The sequence below is a fragment of the Saccostrea echinata genome, unplaced genomic scaffold (genome assembly GCF_033153115.1).
Source record: "Saccostrea echinata isolate AGI-Se365-2 ecotype Australia unplaced genomic scaffold, CSIRO_AGI_Sech_v1 ptg000029l, whole genome shotgun sequence".
Taxonomy (NCBI): Eukaryota; Metazoa; Mollusca; class Bivalvia; order Ostreida; family Ostreidae; genus Saccostrea; species Saccostrea echinata.
In genome coordinates this window covers 33,089,809-33,107,310 of record NW_026889778.1, presented here as the reverse complement: position 1 = coordinate 33,107,310, position 17,502 = coordinate 33,089,809, and the positions used below count along the sequence as shown (strand labels likewise).

General features: G+C 32.1%; 1 protein-coding gene across 1 annotated transcript; it reads right to left on the bottom strand.

Moving 5' to 3' along the window:
- Positions 1-1,417: 1,417 nt before the first annotated feature.
- LOC133195839 (uncharacterized) lies at positions 1,418-16,105 on the bottom strand. The gene is made up of 15 exons (XM_061331792.1): positions 15,921-16,105; positions 11,890-11,947; positions 11,626-11,719; positions 10,974-11,076; positions 10,787-10,869; positions 10,568-10,662; positions 10,406-10,429; positions 9,353-9,407; positions 9,027-9,124; positions 8,821-8,850; positions 7,388-7,494; positions 7,124-7,189; positions 5,846-5,892; positions 5,231-5,382; positions 1,418-1,845 (listed from the first exon to the last, which is right to left on the bottom strand). Exons 2-15 carry the CDS (start codon positions 11,897-11,899, stop codon positions 1,628-1,630), a joined length of 1,182 nt encoding a protein of 393 aa, XP_061187776.1. The 5' UTR covers positions 11,900-11,947; positions 15,921-16,105; the 3' UTR covers positions 1,418-1,627.
- Positions 16,106-17,502: the final 1,397 nt, after the last annotated feature.

The window sequence follows — 17,502 nt, the reverse complement described above, 5'->3', positions numbered from 1 at the left end:
TGTAAAAAGTGGGTATCTTGACAGAGGAACTATTAAAAATGAATCAAGGTCAGATATAACCAATGTACTATTATTTTTGTTCTCCATCGCCCCAAAGGGAATTTTTCACTAAATCCACTTTAATGTGGATAAAAGTACACGATCAAAATACACCTTTTTAGAATTTTAAAATGGTACCTATTTGACCAAAAAGAGTCTTTAAAATATTTTTGGAAAAGTCAAAATTATAAAAGCCCCAGCAGTATTGGAACTCGTGACATGAAAGATTTGTAGACAAACCGATTGTTATATACCGTTTGGTAACAATTATGGGTAAGGAATGATTCATAAAATTATACTTGATTCTTCTGGTATATTTTGATCAGAACAATATCCAAAATATGGAGGCATCCCATTACACCTTAACTTTTTTTTTATTTTGATACTGAAATTTTGACCTTTACAGAGTATCAGTTCACTAATCCTAGTTTCAGAATCTGATTCATTCAAGTATTAATCACTTTCAAATATCGTTAATCCAACATCTATTTATATTATTATATTGCTTAATCTAGGTTGAAGGACTTACAGTAAAACTCAAATACAGCTTTTTTTTTATTATAAATTCATACTTCATTAAAGCAAGTTTTATGAATGCATTGGTAAGTTAAGTAGATGTATTGAAATAACCAACCAAAATCACTTATACATGGTGCTTCACTGTAATCATGTTGTACTTGGTTAGAACGTGAGTTTTTGGCCAAAAAGTTTCGTTTGAAATTCAGTCAAGTTGAACATCAACTTCATTACTATCAAGCGGCATGGTCTCGCTTATGGTCAAATTTGATATTTCTGCTTTCATTTTTAACAATGCTTTAAAATGCATTTCTAATTATAAACCAACTTTGAGCGTCAGTTACAGATATGAGCAAGATACAGATCTCAAATTTTTCTGTCATGTAAACAAGGCTCCCGTCATGTTTTTGTTTCCATTTGGTCAAAATAGTGAAAAAAGATCTTTTTCAAACTGATTTTTCTTTCTTCTGATTAGTTTTGAACATAAACAAGTAGTTTCTAGCATTTGTCGGATTCATTTTAGGTCTAAACCTGGAAAATTCAAAATGTAAACAAAAACATAACTCGAGATTTGTTTACATAACAAAGAATTGTGTGCTATGTATCTCACTTACAACTTGACGACCGATGTTCAAATTTTGGTTGAGCATTAGAAATGCCTTACTTAAGTATTTACATTATAACTTTTTAAGCACTCTTCAGTAGTGTCACATTGTCAACAAGTTGTGAAATTGTTATCTGGGAGGCATAGTAGTAAGTTGCAGGACTCTTTAAATTTGCATTCACTGGTTAAACTCCCAAGTAATATAAAGAACATTAAAAGAACTACTGGATAATATAAATTAAAATTCAATACATTGATATTTTTTTTATTGTTTTTTTTTTTTTCATTTGTACATGTTTTACAATTCCCATCCCATATAATATGTTTCCTGATGATGTACAATGTACATGTACTTGATGTGTACAAACAGATGTTCATAATTAAACATACACAACCCAGAATTTATAGAATATATTATTAATTATAAGAATAGGATATAAAATACCCGAAAAAAAAAAAGCAAAAAAATTAATGATATATTTGGTGTTCCAATACATCTTTGAGTGCAATATACATAGTTCTGGCTTCTAATATTGTTGAAGGACGGTAATAGTCTGAGATGATGTCAAAAGCTTCCTTAATGTCATCATCCAAGTCATTTTGAAAGCAGCATTGAGATTTCAGAAAATGAAACCGCTCATCATTAACATCGATATAATGAAGATAATTTTGGCACTGTGGATTGCCTGAAATAAAAAATGAAATAAAACATCATACACAATTAACTAAACATGTTTTTCAGTTTTCAATATAAAATTCCTTTGGAAAAATTCTTACATTTTCATAGGAAAATACTTTGTATATATTAAATCATTTGTGACCTTGTTGTTCTTAAACGATGTGTTTCATAGGACATAGGTAAACAATTGCAATTTTTTTCTCTTATAAAAGTATTACACAGCGAAACAAGTCATTTTCTTGTGGGTTAAGCATCTTTCAAAGTCAAGACTTTCTGATCCGCTCCGCTCTACATAAACCCTTGACCGAATAGGCAGTGTTTGGCTGGGTTAGAAACCTCGCACGCTGGTTGGTGTCATACAAGTTTGCATGATCCAATAAGAAACGTGGTTTCAATAATGATGTTAATTGTGCATTGATCAATGTTGAATCATTGTCAAATAAATTTGAGACGAACTGCCTATTCAATCAAGGGTTTATGTAGAGAGGAGCAGATCAGGCTTCGGGGCCACCAACGCTGAGATTTTCTCAAATCTGAGATTTCTCAGAAAATTTGAGTTTTTCTCACCGAACTGTGCCACCAAATAAATATTTTCTCAAACTCAGACTTATCTTTTGAGTTTTTTCTCAAATCTGAGATTTTTCTCAAACGTGCGTGCCACCAAAGTTTTTTCCGACTCAGCTGAGAAAAAAATCTGAGATTTCTCAGAAAATCTTGAGATTGGTACATAGTAGTCTCAAACAAAATCTTACAGAATTGTTTTATGGAAAAATGGTCGCAAATGTTATGACAGTGCACACTTTAATCCATGAATACCTGAAATTAACGTGCAAGCACGAAAAGCATGTCAATTTCTTCCAAAACTAGATCATCCTGTGATATGCCATGTTTACGAAAGGGGGGGGGGGGGGGGGGGGGTCTTACACACATGTAAAAAAAATCTTATGATATTGTTCATGCATTGAAACAATGCACTGGAAACCTTACAAGAAAAAAGAAAGAAAATAAAAAAAACAAAAAAAGAAAGATTAATAGAAATATTCTAGTTGCACAATATACGTCAAAACATGTATAATATCTTCATTCATACAGGAATTAATTTATTCAATTAATTAAATTCGTCTATTTGCTATTTGCGGCATGGTAAATACTAAATAACAATTTTCTTGTATATCAGAAAAGGACATATGACTGGATAAAATATTAAACCTCCCCGACCCCTTCTTTGTTCTTTCTCCGGTAGATTTAATTTTTTTTTATTTGTACAAATTGTCTATTTGTAAATTATACGAAAATATTAATTCATGTACAAATATTTCTATGCTTTCGAAATAATTTATAAATCACCATTTCTAAATCACTGATGATAACAGTCTTTCTAATTTGGTTCTTATTTAAATCTATAAAATTCTTTATTGAGAATTAATTATGATCTACTTAATAATACTCACAATACATCGCACACAAAAATCCTTGATCGTTCATATTATTTATAAGAATAAGCCTGACTTATGACCATTCGAAAGTACATGTATTAATCACTACAAGTATAATCTTTTTTTTTTCTTTTGAAAAAAAAAAATCAAAAAACAAAAAAAAAAAAACCCCGACCATTTACATTTTGAAATTTAAAAAAAAAAGCATGGTCCTTTGTTTCAAATATTACATGAACATGCCATGAAACTTTTATTTACAATATGACAATAGGAATTAATCAGTTAATCGTCACTTGATAAGCGTATGTGAGATTGATTTTGTCTTCCAGTGTAATATATCTAAAAAGAAGAATATTTTTTTCTGACATTTTCTTACAGGGATCGTGGAAAATGCATGCGATATTTTATTTAACCTCGTCCATAAACATGTCCGTATAGTTAAGGTTTTCTTTCTTCGGGGGAAGGGGATGGAACTGAAATTATCTGATAATTAAACACTCGTATCGAAATTTTCTTGATAAATTGGGATCATGTAAAACCAAGCATACTTGTATGCTACCCGCCTCACGACATGTTTTCTGTCGCAACTCATGCACAAATTTTACGAAACTCCCAAAAATTATGATGCAAGAAAATTAGCTATATATCGAGCATTTGATCGGCTAGAAAAAAATCAGTGTTTAGGCATATTTCTTAACGCCGAATTGGCAGTATTGAAATTATTATTTCGGCTGTAAAATTTATTTCCTTTGATGAAAAAAAATGATTTAAAAAAAAATTCTAAATAGGGACAAAAAGTCCCTTTACCTAAAATATTTTTGCTATGGAGAATAAAATTTAAAAGATACGTATCTGACATTTTACAAAATAAAATTGAAGAAAGAAAAATGTGTGATCCGCCTATCTACTTTCTGTAATCTTTAGACAAGTAACGTCACAATGGCGGAAGTGACGCCTCGGTGTATATTTTTGTGTGTTTAAATGTCGACAGACGAACCAAGACTATAAAGTTCGGATATTTTTGTGTTATGCTTCTGTAGGGATATTTTTACGGGGACTCGGTGAATATTCATTGTCGCAAAGATCGTAATGGAATCATTTGCGTGAATGGCTCGAAACAGCAAATAAAAGACAAAGAAGGTAGAGAATGTGTTTTTTCGTGATTACATACGCCAAAATATTGCAACAACTAACTGAAAGGTAAATTAAATCATTCATTCAACAAATTCGTGCATTAATAGAAAAAAGGTCGCATATAACAACGAGAATAAGTCTAAGATTTTTCTCAAATCTCAGCTTACCTGAGACGAATCTCAGAAATGTTGGTGGCACGGTGTTTTAAGATAATCTCAGCTGAGGCAGAAATCTAAGATTTGAGGTTGAGATTTGAGCTGAGATTTTTATATGTTGGTGGCCCCGAAGCCAGAAACTCTTGACTTGGAAAGATGGGGTTAAGAGGTTATACATGTATATACATGTATGTCAACATATTAAATGATCTTTTAAAAAGAGACTTTAAATTTCATGCATTTTTAATTCCAACAAATTTTTAACTAAAAGATACTCTGACAGAGGCCAAAATTTTAAGTTTATTTAATTGTTACTATAGATATATACATGTACATGCTACTTTAACACAAGAGGAATGGGGAAATGTCTGGTATAAAGCTTTTTTTGTAACACAGTTCCTTGTAAGCAACTTATGATGAAATTTCTTGATTTTAAGTTCATTTATACCCAATTTTCTATGAGAAAAAATATCAGTTAACAAATGGACAAAAGTCTGTTGACCCAGCATTGTAGTCTTTAACAGTGTCCACAAGAGTTACATATAAAAAAATGAATCTAAAGAACTTTCAAATACAAACCTATTTTTACTTTCAGCAAAAAAAAAATATGTGAACCGAAATTTGATCACTTTGTAAATGATTCCAGAATCAAAACAAGTAAACTGACCTAACATTTCAGGAACATGATAAAGGAGCTCAGGTATCCCAGGAACAATATCACCTGATTTTTGTTTCCTGATTCTGTGGTTATTCCAGGCAAATTTCACTTCTTCCAATTCTTCTCTGATAATCTGCATGTAGCAGTACTGAACTAAAGTTCTGAAATGAAACTTGATATTAGTTTCTTGGCTTCAAACATGGATCTGATTGGTTCATTAGCTTTTGATACTTTTGATATTGAATTTAAACCACACATATTTGTGTGATATACTGACAAACCGGTAGCAACTGACAAAGCAAAGACAACAGAAAATATAAACAACAAGAGGCCTTGACAGTCACTTGAGTCCCATAACCCTTAGATTGACATGTCCGAGTCTCATGTTTGCATTTTCAGCTTCATTTTGAGTTCTAAACCCTTATCTTAGAGTCCTATGACTGTTACCTTGCCTTTATTATTTTAGATTCATTCACATGGGGGAGTAGTTCAAGAGTCCGAGGAATTTTGAATTGTCTATACCTTTATAGCTACAGAGGCCAATTTTTTTTTTTTATTCTATTAATGATTGAATAGTTAGCCTATTTAATCTGTTGGTTATTTCTAAGTAAAAAGCAAACTTACATATGAAGATCATCACCAATTGTAAAATGACCATCTTTTTCTAATTCCTGAAAACCATAAGAAAAATAAATAGAAAAGCAGAACAATATTGCCTAAACTTGAATACCCATCTTAAACCATTTTTTTTACCCAATCCTTTGTTTATTTTTAGCTTTTATATTTAGTATATATTATCCAGTATGATATACATCTACTCCATTTTTCAGAATCAGGAATCAAAACAAGATATCTGTGAGCCAATGCTCACTAGTAATACCACCGCTCTAATGTGAATATACAAAATAAGCAAAGTGGACTTAAACAGGAAGTTGACCTCCAAAAAATGTGTACAAAAATATATCCAAGTGTGTAGAATTCCTAAACAAATAGTGTGTTAAAATTTTAAGCACCTGCAATGAATAGTTGCTGAGAAAATACGACAAAAATTTTTGTTACGGACAGACAGACAGACAGACAGACACACAAGGGTAAAACAGTATACCCCCTTCTCCTTCAGAGCGGGGGCATAATTAATGCATTTTATCATATTAATAACTGGTAACCACAAATCACATCAGATATGATCAGAACATACACTATAACAAATTTCACTGCACTACATTAAAAATCATATTCTTCACAATCTAAAAGTTAATTCTTGATCATCCGAACTACATAGGAAAAAGGTTCATAAAACTAAACCTTGACCGTCAACCTCCTCCACACCCCTGGAAAAATTTCTGCATCTAAGTCGGTCAATGCATTCTTTGTTTTTGTTGGCTTAATCATTTCATCAAATGATATTGTAATTTAAGTCATATCAAAAGTTGGCACAACATTCCCACCCTCCATATCCAGATTATCACAGTGTTAATATATGCAGTCCATCTTTTACATCCTTAAATATTGTTAAATAAGAAATGCTCTCCCCAATAAAGAATGAGATGGTGTTGCTTAGTAGAAGAGTGAATGAATATGAAATTTTTACAGCACAGCTATATAAACCTCCTGCATATCCATTAAGTGAACAACAGAAAGTTCTATGCAACACTGGTTTTATTGTTCAAAGTTAAGAAATATATTTATCAGCATTGTCAACAGGTTAACTTGATTGTGTCCATTCTTAAAACAATGAAGGTAATGTTTTAAGTTGGATATTAGCCTCAAGCTGTCCATTCTGTGAGAGAAAGAAGTAATCTCGGCCCTACAGGCCTTGATCAGTTTTCTCTCACAGAATGAACAGTGTTCGGCTTATGTACTTTACTTAAAGGATGGAAAAAATACTTGTATTTTTCTAACCTTAAAATGATGAATCCATTGATCTGTGCATTTTCTTCTCAAAATTCCCCACCATCTCTCTATCCTCTTCAATAAAAAACATTAAAATTTAGAAGCTATGTTGCAGATTTAATATACAGTCATTCAGTCAAAATTCAAAGTGAAAGGGCAGTGCTTTTAAATCAGTCAATAACCACTAATATTGGGATGGGTTTGAACAACTTCACATATGACACAATGACACGACCTGTGGTAAATTAGCTAATAGTTAATAATAAACATTACTTGATTATGAGTGGATTTTCCATAGAGGAAGGATTTCTTGCTGAAGCAGTCATCATCATCTTCTCTCAAGAAGTTTTGAATGGCAGCTACTGTCCCATTCTCTGTTCCTTAAAAAATATGTGGGTATTTCAAACAGGGATATAAAGAAACAAAAAGGTAGTTTACACATAAAATCAATAAAAAGAATTCTAGGGTACAAAAAAATTACCCTCAAAAGATGAAGGCAGAAATCTCACAATAAAATTAGTTTCAAAAGCATGTTATCTTCTATAATGGGTAATCAATTTCACCCAAGCTCAACTATTATTTAATTTTTTTAAAGTTGAAGTATCAAGACCAGAGAATAACAAATCATTAGTTTATAAACTAGACATAATTGAGATAGTCGTCTCAAAAGGACTGGATAAAAAAATGGACATAAGGATGAAAAGTTTTTCAGAGAATTTGCTTTCACCTTAGAAATATTTTCAGTTGGCATAGAACTTTTAATTCAATCTCATTAATCACACAACCTTGACCACAGGCAACCAGTGGTTGCAGTATAACTTAGATTAAGATTTAAGAAGGTATGCTCCTGACCAGAGTTTTTTTTTGTTTTTTTGACATACTGTAAACCAACTTTTATTCGCGTGCAAGAAATTTTCGCAAAGTTTGCGAGACCCTCGTCATCGCGAATATTTCCCGCCGCGAACCGGTCATTATGGTCTATGTGTTTATTAACAAGAGAACCTAAATAGGCGTGATCGCGAAAATTAATCGTCGCGAACTAGTTAACCCCTGGTAAATCACGAAATAAAGTCGTCGCGAATAAAAGTTGGTTTACAGTAATTCTAATAGGATATTCACATCTGACCTTGAAAGGTTCAAGGTTAATGCACACCCTTTAACTTAACAAGATGCCCACAGGTCTTGATGGTCACCCAAGTACCACAGCTCTTAGATTGATATGTCAGTCTTGTGTTTTCATTTAAAGCTTCATGTTGAAGTCTAAATTCTAATCTGAGACTCTCATGTTACCCCACTTTTATTATTCGTTGTTTAAAAAACACTTTTTTTTTAATGAAAATGTTGATGGGGTGGGAGTGGAGGATTGTACCTGTTTGACAGCAGCCCACCCATAATTTTCACCATTTTAATAACAGGACTTTTCTTTTGGAAAACTCATTTAAAAATTGCAGGTTCACATATTCAAATGGTTTTCAAAAAATGCACAAATTGTCATACTATTCTATGCAGTAGGAAAAAAATCTATAGGGTGGGGGACAAATTTGTCCTTAGAGACGGACTGGATGATTCCAGCATACCTCCTTTAGATTTATTTGCAGGGGTATCTATGTTATTACTAGCCTGACAAATCAATAACATGATTTATTCCTCTCTCTCTCTTTTTTTTTTTTTAAAAATCACACTGTATGGTTTTAAAAAAAACTGACCTGCATCTCCTCGAATAATATGTGGAAATCCTACAAATCAGTATTCAATATGTATAAACATCAACATTAATAGATGCAAAAGGTAAAAAAATATTACAAAAAACAAGCCATCTTGCTTTAACTCCAGAAATCAAATGAGATATTGTCTTCAATATATTCATTTAACAAACCAACTCTTCCAAATCTTTGCACTGAATTACATGTACCTTTAACATTCTCCAAAGTCTTCAAAAAGTACCCTGCAATCTTTTTGGGGTTTTTATTGCTGACACCAGCTTCCACCCAAAGCACATAGCGGGAAAACCTAAAATTACAATGGAACATGTAAGATTTGTAAGCTTTTGCATTACCATATTCACCTCTGGGTGGAGAGAGTGCACTAGTAAAGTAACTTGCCCAACGTAACCGCAATAGTGACAGATTAGACTCGAACCCGGGGCTAAATCTGTCAACGCTATCAAATGCGCCTACATCTCTAGGGACATAGTAAAAAGTATAATTAATAAATTCCCAACATTTTATGTTTACCTACCCATCAATGCATCCACTGATATATATCCCAAAAGGGCTCAATTTATCATACTGATCTACAATTATTAAAAAAGATACTAAATATCATACAGTTTTTAATTTAAAAATCTATATACACCATAAATGATTCATTCTGCTGTTTACTGGCATTCATTGATCAGCAGACTTCACCAATGTATTTGAAATATACGTACATTGCAATGACTGGTTTCAAAGCATAGAAACTAAATATATTTATATATTTACATTACACGTGTATATGTTGCTCATGTGCCACAGTACTATACATGTATCATAATGCATGAAAATAAAATACTAAAATGAATTAAATTTGATTTAACAACTTTAATAACAGTGATTCATTTTGAAAATTGTCTTCACGAGTCCAAAGGCCCCCTTTTTAACCATAATTATGAGTCCCAAGCCGAAAACAACAAGTCCATATTTATTTTACATAGAACATGAATATCAAACAAGCTATGCTTATCTAAACTAAAATTTTAAATGACCATACTAAGAGACAGGCAAAGTGCTGTCACTGGGACCCTTCAGAGTTTCGCCTGTTTCTTTATCGCCTGTATCAATAGCCATTTATTGCACGTTCTGGATCAGCGTTCCTTTTAGCATGAACCTCTTTGTTGTTATTAACTGCCACTTGTCTACTTTTTCATAAACCCTGGTTAATATATCCTGGATCCAGAGTAATTTTATCCGTTTTATTCGGTAGCATCATGATCAACATCAACACGGTAATGTCATGTATCATTGGATCTCATTGGTTAATTACTAAGTGTTGACCTATGAGATTTCTGCTTTTGTAGTGTGTTTTAATTCGGAATATTTCGGGCATCTAGTTTGTAGGTTAAGAAAGGAACTTCTTAGCGAAAAAATGGGCATGTGTATTTTTAAAATGGGATGCACAAACAGTGAAATTATGTGTAATGAGCAAATTTTGTGTATATTTTATGCAGGACGCACCACGTCAAAATGAATCACTGGCTAAAAAGTTTTAAAAAAAATCCATTTGCAATTTGTCATAAAAATGCTAACTTACCTATATGCCAAAGCCAATTGGGACCTGTTAAATTGCAATGACAAGGATTCAACAAAATATTATCTTATTAATCCAAATGTAGTACATGTATTGAACAAAAATTATAAACCATAACTTTTTGCACATGTAACTCTACATTCAAGGTAAATAATTATGAAAAACCTTTACTAAGGTACTGTCTTCGTTTCAGTTTGTTTCCCTTTCTGAGGGACACGCCGACAGGGTCTAGTGTTCTCATGATTTGCCTCACCAATTCTCTATCAAAAAAGTAAAAATTAATACATTTTTTCCACATTCTCTGTGTACCTGCAACTGTGTGTAACCAAGGAGAAATATTCTTAGTGTTAACTATATAATGATAGTTAAAAAAGTCTACTTTACCTTCGAACATTGCACCCATGGATTGTTTTCAATCTGAAAAACATGTCAGATATACTTCGATCTGGTTTTATTTTCACTTCATTCTGAAAGTAAAAATAACACACAAACACATTATGCATGCATTTTTATTTATATATTCTCTCTCCCTCCACACACAGGCACGTATGTGTGTGTACATTGAATTTACCTTTATAAGATCCAATACTTCAGCAAAATCTGTCAGGTTTCTATTTCCTCTTCTGTAATTTAAATTTAATCTTGGCATTACTTTTCTCTTCAGATATTGGAAACTGGAAGAAAATAGAATTTTAAAGTATTTTATTCCTTTCAGTGAATAAAAAATGTATTTTTATTAAAATTACTTAGCCTTAATTAGCATGTCATTGACATACCAACACACCTTTATTTTAGAAGGTTAGTGGTAGCAGCAGCATTGCACAGTGCATATTCAATACAAAAGCACGAGGAAAGAGATGCAACTACTCTGGTATTTAATATTCAAACATGCAGCATCATTTTTCGAAGTGGAGAAGAAAAAAGGGGATGGCGGTAGTCTCCTTATATTTTGAATTTGATTTCAATATACAATTCCTTCACTTTCTTTTAAGCTGTTCAAACAATGTTGGAGGAAGGAGGGGGTGGGTAGCTTCTAGCTATAAAATCTAATTTCTATTGAATAAATTTTAAGAAAAGGTTGGTTGATAACTCTGTTCTTTTTATATGTATGCTTGAAGAATGGGTGGGGTTGATGTTGTTTTTGTAGTTATTTAAGAAATTGTTATTTTTCCTTCTTTTTAATCAAATTACATGTAGCTATATATACATGTACACACACATACCTATAGTTTTGACCATGTCTTATTTTCAGTAAAAAGTGAATTTCCTTGTGAGATAAACCTCTTCTGTGGTAACTTCTAATGATGTCTTTTAAATCTACAAAAATATACAACAAGCATTTATTTACTAGTCTGTCATAATGATAATGATCATAAAAATACAATATTTTTATACCAGTGAAACCGGTAGGGTACTAATAAGGTGATTGCTTAATTGGCATCAGCAAATACTTGCAGTGCCCAAGTTACAAAATGAATATTACTTACTTTCATCCATATTTCTCAATCTGTGTCCTCATTTATGGTGCACATACCAAATTAAACCCTGAAAATATAACCTATACCTCTCACAAAAAGTCAAGCAACAAACTCATTTTTATTCTTTTTAAAGGAAAAATTACTTGTAATTGAAGGTATAGCAACAAAACCATCTATTACAAGTTATTTCTCCCTTAAAAACATACCTATGAGATAGTTGCTTGACTTTTTGTGAGGAGTAGTTTTACACATGCTATTCAATCAAAACTTTATTGATCAAAGAATTCTTAAAACTCATGTAATACTACATACATCAAATAAGGCAAAATGGCAGAACACCAAGGGTGCGTTTGATGACATACCTCAAATATAATAATCATTATAAATTTGATCAGAAGTTGTTAGTTCTTTTGTAAAACATTGCTTGGATATTAGCCCAATTCAATGTTACAATACTGTGTGCCAATTGTGAATATTACCTCTCAATACCTAAGCAGCTTTCTAAAAAAACTCTTATAGTTAAATCTAATCTATTTTCTTAATCAACGTTTGTCATAATAATGTAATTCATACACTTTTTAAACACATCATCGTTTCATAGTATCATTCTTTTTTGCTTACATTTAATTTGGCTCAGTTCCATATTCAAATAACTTTTACCATTAACAATGAGCTATGAATAGATTTTGAGAAAATTCTGCGAAAGAACAAACCCGATTTGTATATAAAAAAAAATCCCGTCCAGTTTCACCAAAAAAGGGACTTATGAAATAAAATAAGAGTTTTACATTTATTATCTTTTATGCAGTACAAGTACATAACGTCTGACAAACTGAATACATTTCAAGCTCTAATAGTATTTCATATACATGATATATTTGTTTTTTATGAGTCACACACAATATCTGTATTCTGTTATCACTATAAATCTAATCACATATGCAGTAAAATGCTTGTCCATTAGACCAATATATTAATACAATGTAACCATAGCAATGACAAATGATATATTTGATGCATTTAAATTAATAAATGCATTGCAATTGGTTCAGCAAATAAAAAATTACCATAGTCAATTTGAAAATATATGCATAAATGAAGTTTAACAAATTAACTTTGTTATTAATAGAAGATTTAAGATAATCCAAGGAATTCAAATTGAAAGCTATTTTCCAAACAATTTATAAAGTTTAATAACTTTAAACGTGTAAAATGTCTGTCAGCAAAAATTTAAATTTAGCACAAAATTAAACCTTTAATTTGACCTCTTCTTGTATTTGTTTTGCTACCTACACTGTCAAAAAACTTAACTTCAGCCTTTGTATTCCTGTCAATCATTGTTTTTACACACTCTACACCATCCACCCCAAAAAAGACATTACTTCCACTAACATTTGCAACAATGGTATAAATTTTTTCTTTTTTTATCTCTACAACATTTGGAAAAATTACAGGAAAATCAAAAACATCTCCAAGTTCCTCTCGTATTTTTAATTTAACAATACAGTCTTCTGAAAAAAGGGTAATTTCAACACACAATGAACAGTTTTTGGCACCAAAGAGAATAACTCCTGATAATCTAACATCTGAGTTTACAGAAAAAGCTAGTCGGTCACCATAAATGGCATCATATTCCCATGTACTATCCGGACTATGGAAAAAAAACCTATTCACTACACGGTCATTTAAAGAAATACACTTTCTTGGACGATATGTATTGTGATCAATCTCATCTTTCTGTGTAGATAAAGAGGTCATATATAACATGATTTTCAAAGCATAATCACTTTCTATAACATTTTTGTAAACAATATTTTCTATGAAAAAATCAATAGACATTCTTCCAAATCTAATGTGAGGAACAAGTGTATTCCAACAAACAGGTTCAGCTCTATTTTCAGATTTCATCCACATAGCAACAAATTTGAAGAGTTTTTCTTCATGAATGCACATTGAGTCTCTTTTGATTAAAAGAATTAACAGATCTTTATGAAATGTACAAAACAAGTCTGCATTTTCTCTGATAGACATAATGTTTTCTAAATAATTGTCAATAAATGACAATGCAGATGACAAAACATTTTCTATGCTAAATGTAAAAGCCATATTCAGGATGGAAAAAACATTTTCAGATGATATTGAACAGAGCAAAAACTCTTCACACTTCTTTCTTAAATCAGAAACGATGTAGAAATCTGCAATTTGTAGAATGTCCTGTACATTTTCCATTGACAGATCAATATCTGTTTGGTAAAGAAACTTAATCATCGACCGTGTAAGGCCTGCAGAAAAATCACTGCAATTTACTTCATGGTTCCCTTTTCCACTGTTCCAATTTCCATTTAATCGAGTATGAAAGTATTGACAACCAATGACCAACACTAATGAATGTGCACACATGAAAGTTCCATCAGCTAGTGTGATACGTACGTCACAATGTTCTTCATTTTCAAACGCCCTCACAATTTTCTGCCCAAGTTTTGCCATTCTGATAAAATTAGTCAAGTTAACATATCATTTAGTTCCGACTTTTACCCCTTTCCAACTGCAACCACATTGGTTACATTGGTTAATCAACTCTTATGTATTTAAGTCAGGTTACAGTGGTTGCTGGAAACTTAGGTTAAGAAATACATGTAAATATAGGTACTAAGGGTTAAAATTAGGTCAGTGCTGGGAATTGAGTAAATTGGGTTTGGATTAATTAGAGTTTAAGGTTAGTTATGGTTTTGCTTAGTGTTTGGGATTTGGGAGAAGGGTTAGGTTGGGTTTATAATTAGTTAGGATTTGGGGTCAGGGTAAGGGTTGGGATTTAGATTAAGGTTAGTTGGGATTGGGATAAAGGTTAGTTGATTTTGGGATAAAGGTTAAGTTTGTATTGGGATAAAGGTTAGTTAGGGTGGAAATAAACGTTAGGGATTACTGTTAGTTAGGATGTGGGTTAGTTAGTGTTTTAGATTAGGGAAAGGGGTTAGGTTGGGAATATGGTTAATTAAGATTAATTGGTTCATTGGGGCTAGGGTAAGGATTGTAACCAATGTAACCGAATGACACTCTGCAAATCAGTTAAATTACATCCATTATGTATATTACAAAATAGTTATAATAGAAAATATACTATATGTGTCGCCATTAAATCAGATACAACTAACCCAATCACAGGTACTTGGGTCGTGGTTTATAATATAAATATGTATGAGGGTTCATACATATTTATTTTATAAACCACGACCCAAGTACCTGTGAACCCAATGCTACATTTTGTCACAAGAAATAAATAAAGCTGTAACATAAAGCTATAGCCATGGTAACTAAATAAAACAATATTACTGATCTAACACTTGTTTGTCATCTCTGTTACTAGTATTATTGTCAACATGAAAATGAGTTGTATAGATTTAAGTTTTGTAACATGATTAAATAAAGCCATTAAGTAATGTTGGGCCAAATAAAACAAAAATTTAGTCTTACTTCATGTTATCTTATTTATCAGAAAACAGTCTTGTTAGTTAATGGTTAAAAACGAAATGGGGTTAAAGTCAGGACTAGCAATGAATTTATTACAGGTAGAGGGCAAAGTCCTTACCAAATGGTCCATGATGGAGAAATTCTCCCTATTTTGACAACTATTTAAATGTCACCAGGTTTATTAAGTATGCCACTTTTAACAAACCAAAGAAATAGATGGGTGGATCTAACTGTGCATGTTTCAAATGAGTAACTCTATATCGAAGAATTACACAAATAATCATTATTATACTTTCATGTTAAATACTAAACTTAAACACACAATACTAATATTTCATAAAATATGAAGTGAAATGTATAATAAATGCATGTTTCTGCATTATCTAAACTGTAAATATTAATCTTGTGAGAATTAATTTTTTTCTGTTTCTAATGTCAAAGAAAGCGGCAAAAAGAGTAAAACATGAAATGCATACGGTCTTTCTTTGATTAAACAGATATATTTTTATCCATATTTTTCAAATAATAGCTATATATTCGTGACATACAACAAAAAAAAAATAAATCCCTACCTGTATGTGGGTCTCGACCCGTGGCCAAGCAAGCATATGATTATTGCCGCGCTTCTGCATCCTAAAAATTCTTGGCCGATTCTTGATCTTTTGAAATCTTGGGAAATTAGTCTTTGTCTTTTGAAATCTTGGGAAGTGAATCTTGACTGCGTTTGGAAGTAATGTATCTTGGCGCAATGCTATCTTGGCCGAATTAGGAGTGAAACGGTTCACCGCGGTATCGATGCACCGCGGTATTTTTTCTCGGTTTGATACACGGTGCAAAATCTCAAATTTTCGGTTCGGTTCATTTTTCGGTCGGGATCGTTATTCAGTCGGGTTTGGCATAAGGTATAACACGTTACTCAGTATAAATAAGTATAGAAAACGTAAATTTTTGATGACTGATAGCTTGTAAAATAATTTTTGACAGTCAAATAATTTTAATCAATTTCTTCTAGTCAATTTGCAAATAAAATTCGTAAAATATGTGACTAGATTTAGAAAAAGAAAGCATAAAACAACGTAGAATTTGTTTCCTTCTATCAAAATGTATCGTATCGAAAATAACCGAACCGAGACAAAATTATACAATACGTATCGAACCGTGAAGGAGGTGTATCGTTTCACCCCTAGGCCGAATCTCGGTCCTATAAAATCTTGGGAAGTAAATCTTGACTGCGTTTGGAAGTAATGTATCTTGGCCAATGCAATCTTGGGATAGAAAATCATGGCCTAGTCAAGATGTAAAACATGGGATATATCTTGACTAAGCCAGGGTTGTCAAATCATGACCGGCAAAGATAAGAAGGCCATGTTATGCTATCAAACCAAACCTGACTTGGTCAGAGTTGCAATCATAACATGACCGATTGAATTACTATGAATATATAGAACATGACCGCCCAAGATTGAATTACTATGAATATATAGAACATGACTGCCCAAGATTGAATTACTATGAATGTATAGAACATGACCGCCCAAGATTGAATTACTATGAATATATAGAACATGACCGCCCAAGATTGAATTACTATGAATATATAGAACATGACTTGGGAGTCCCGTGTGGCCGATCATGACTTGGCCGGGATTGTAAACATGACCGCCCAAGATTGAATTACTATGAATATATAGAACATGACTTGGGGGTCCCCTGTGGCTTTCCATAGTATTGCTTATGACGAGGTCTTCCACTGCATACCATTAACTTTTACCCTTTTATCTTGACCTTACAGTTTGACCCACTTTTAGAAAACATTAACCTTGACCATAATGTTGAATGGTTGGTGCTTGGGCTTTCATATTTACCAGGTATCTCCTTGACACAAGTCCTTTATACTTTGGGTACATGTAACATCAAGTTTGAACTCTTGACCTTGGCGTTTGACTTGCATTTGAGAAAATTTAACCTTCGTCATAAGCTGCCATATGGGGGGCATCAGTGTTTCACAAACACATCTTGTTTTAGATTATGTTAATAAGGGATCATTACAAAATGAGGCAAAATTCTTCTGTCCATAATTTCTAAAATGTAAATATACTAAATATTAAACAAACCCCCAAAGCTTCGATACTTACCTACCTAGGCAATCATTAA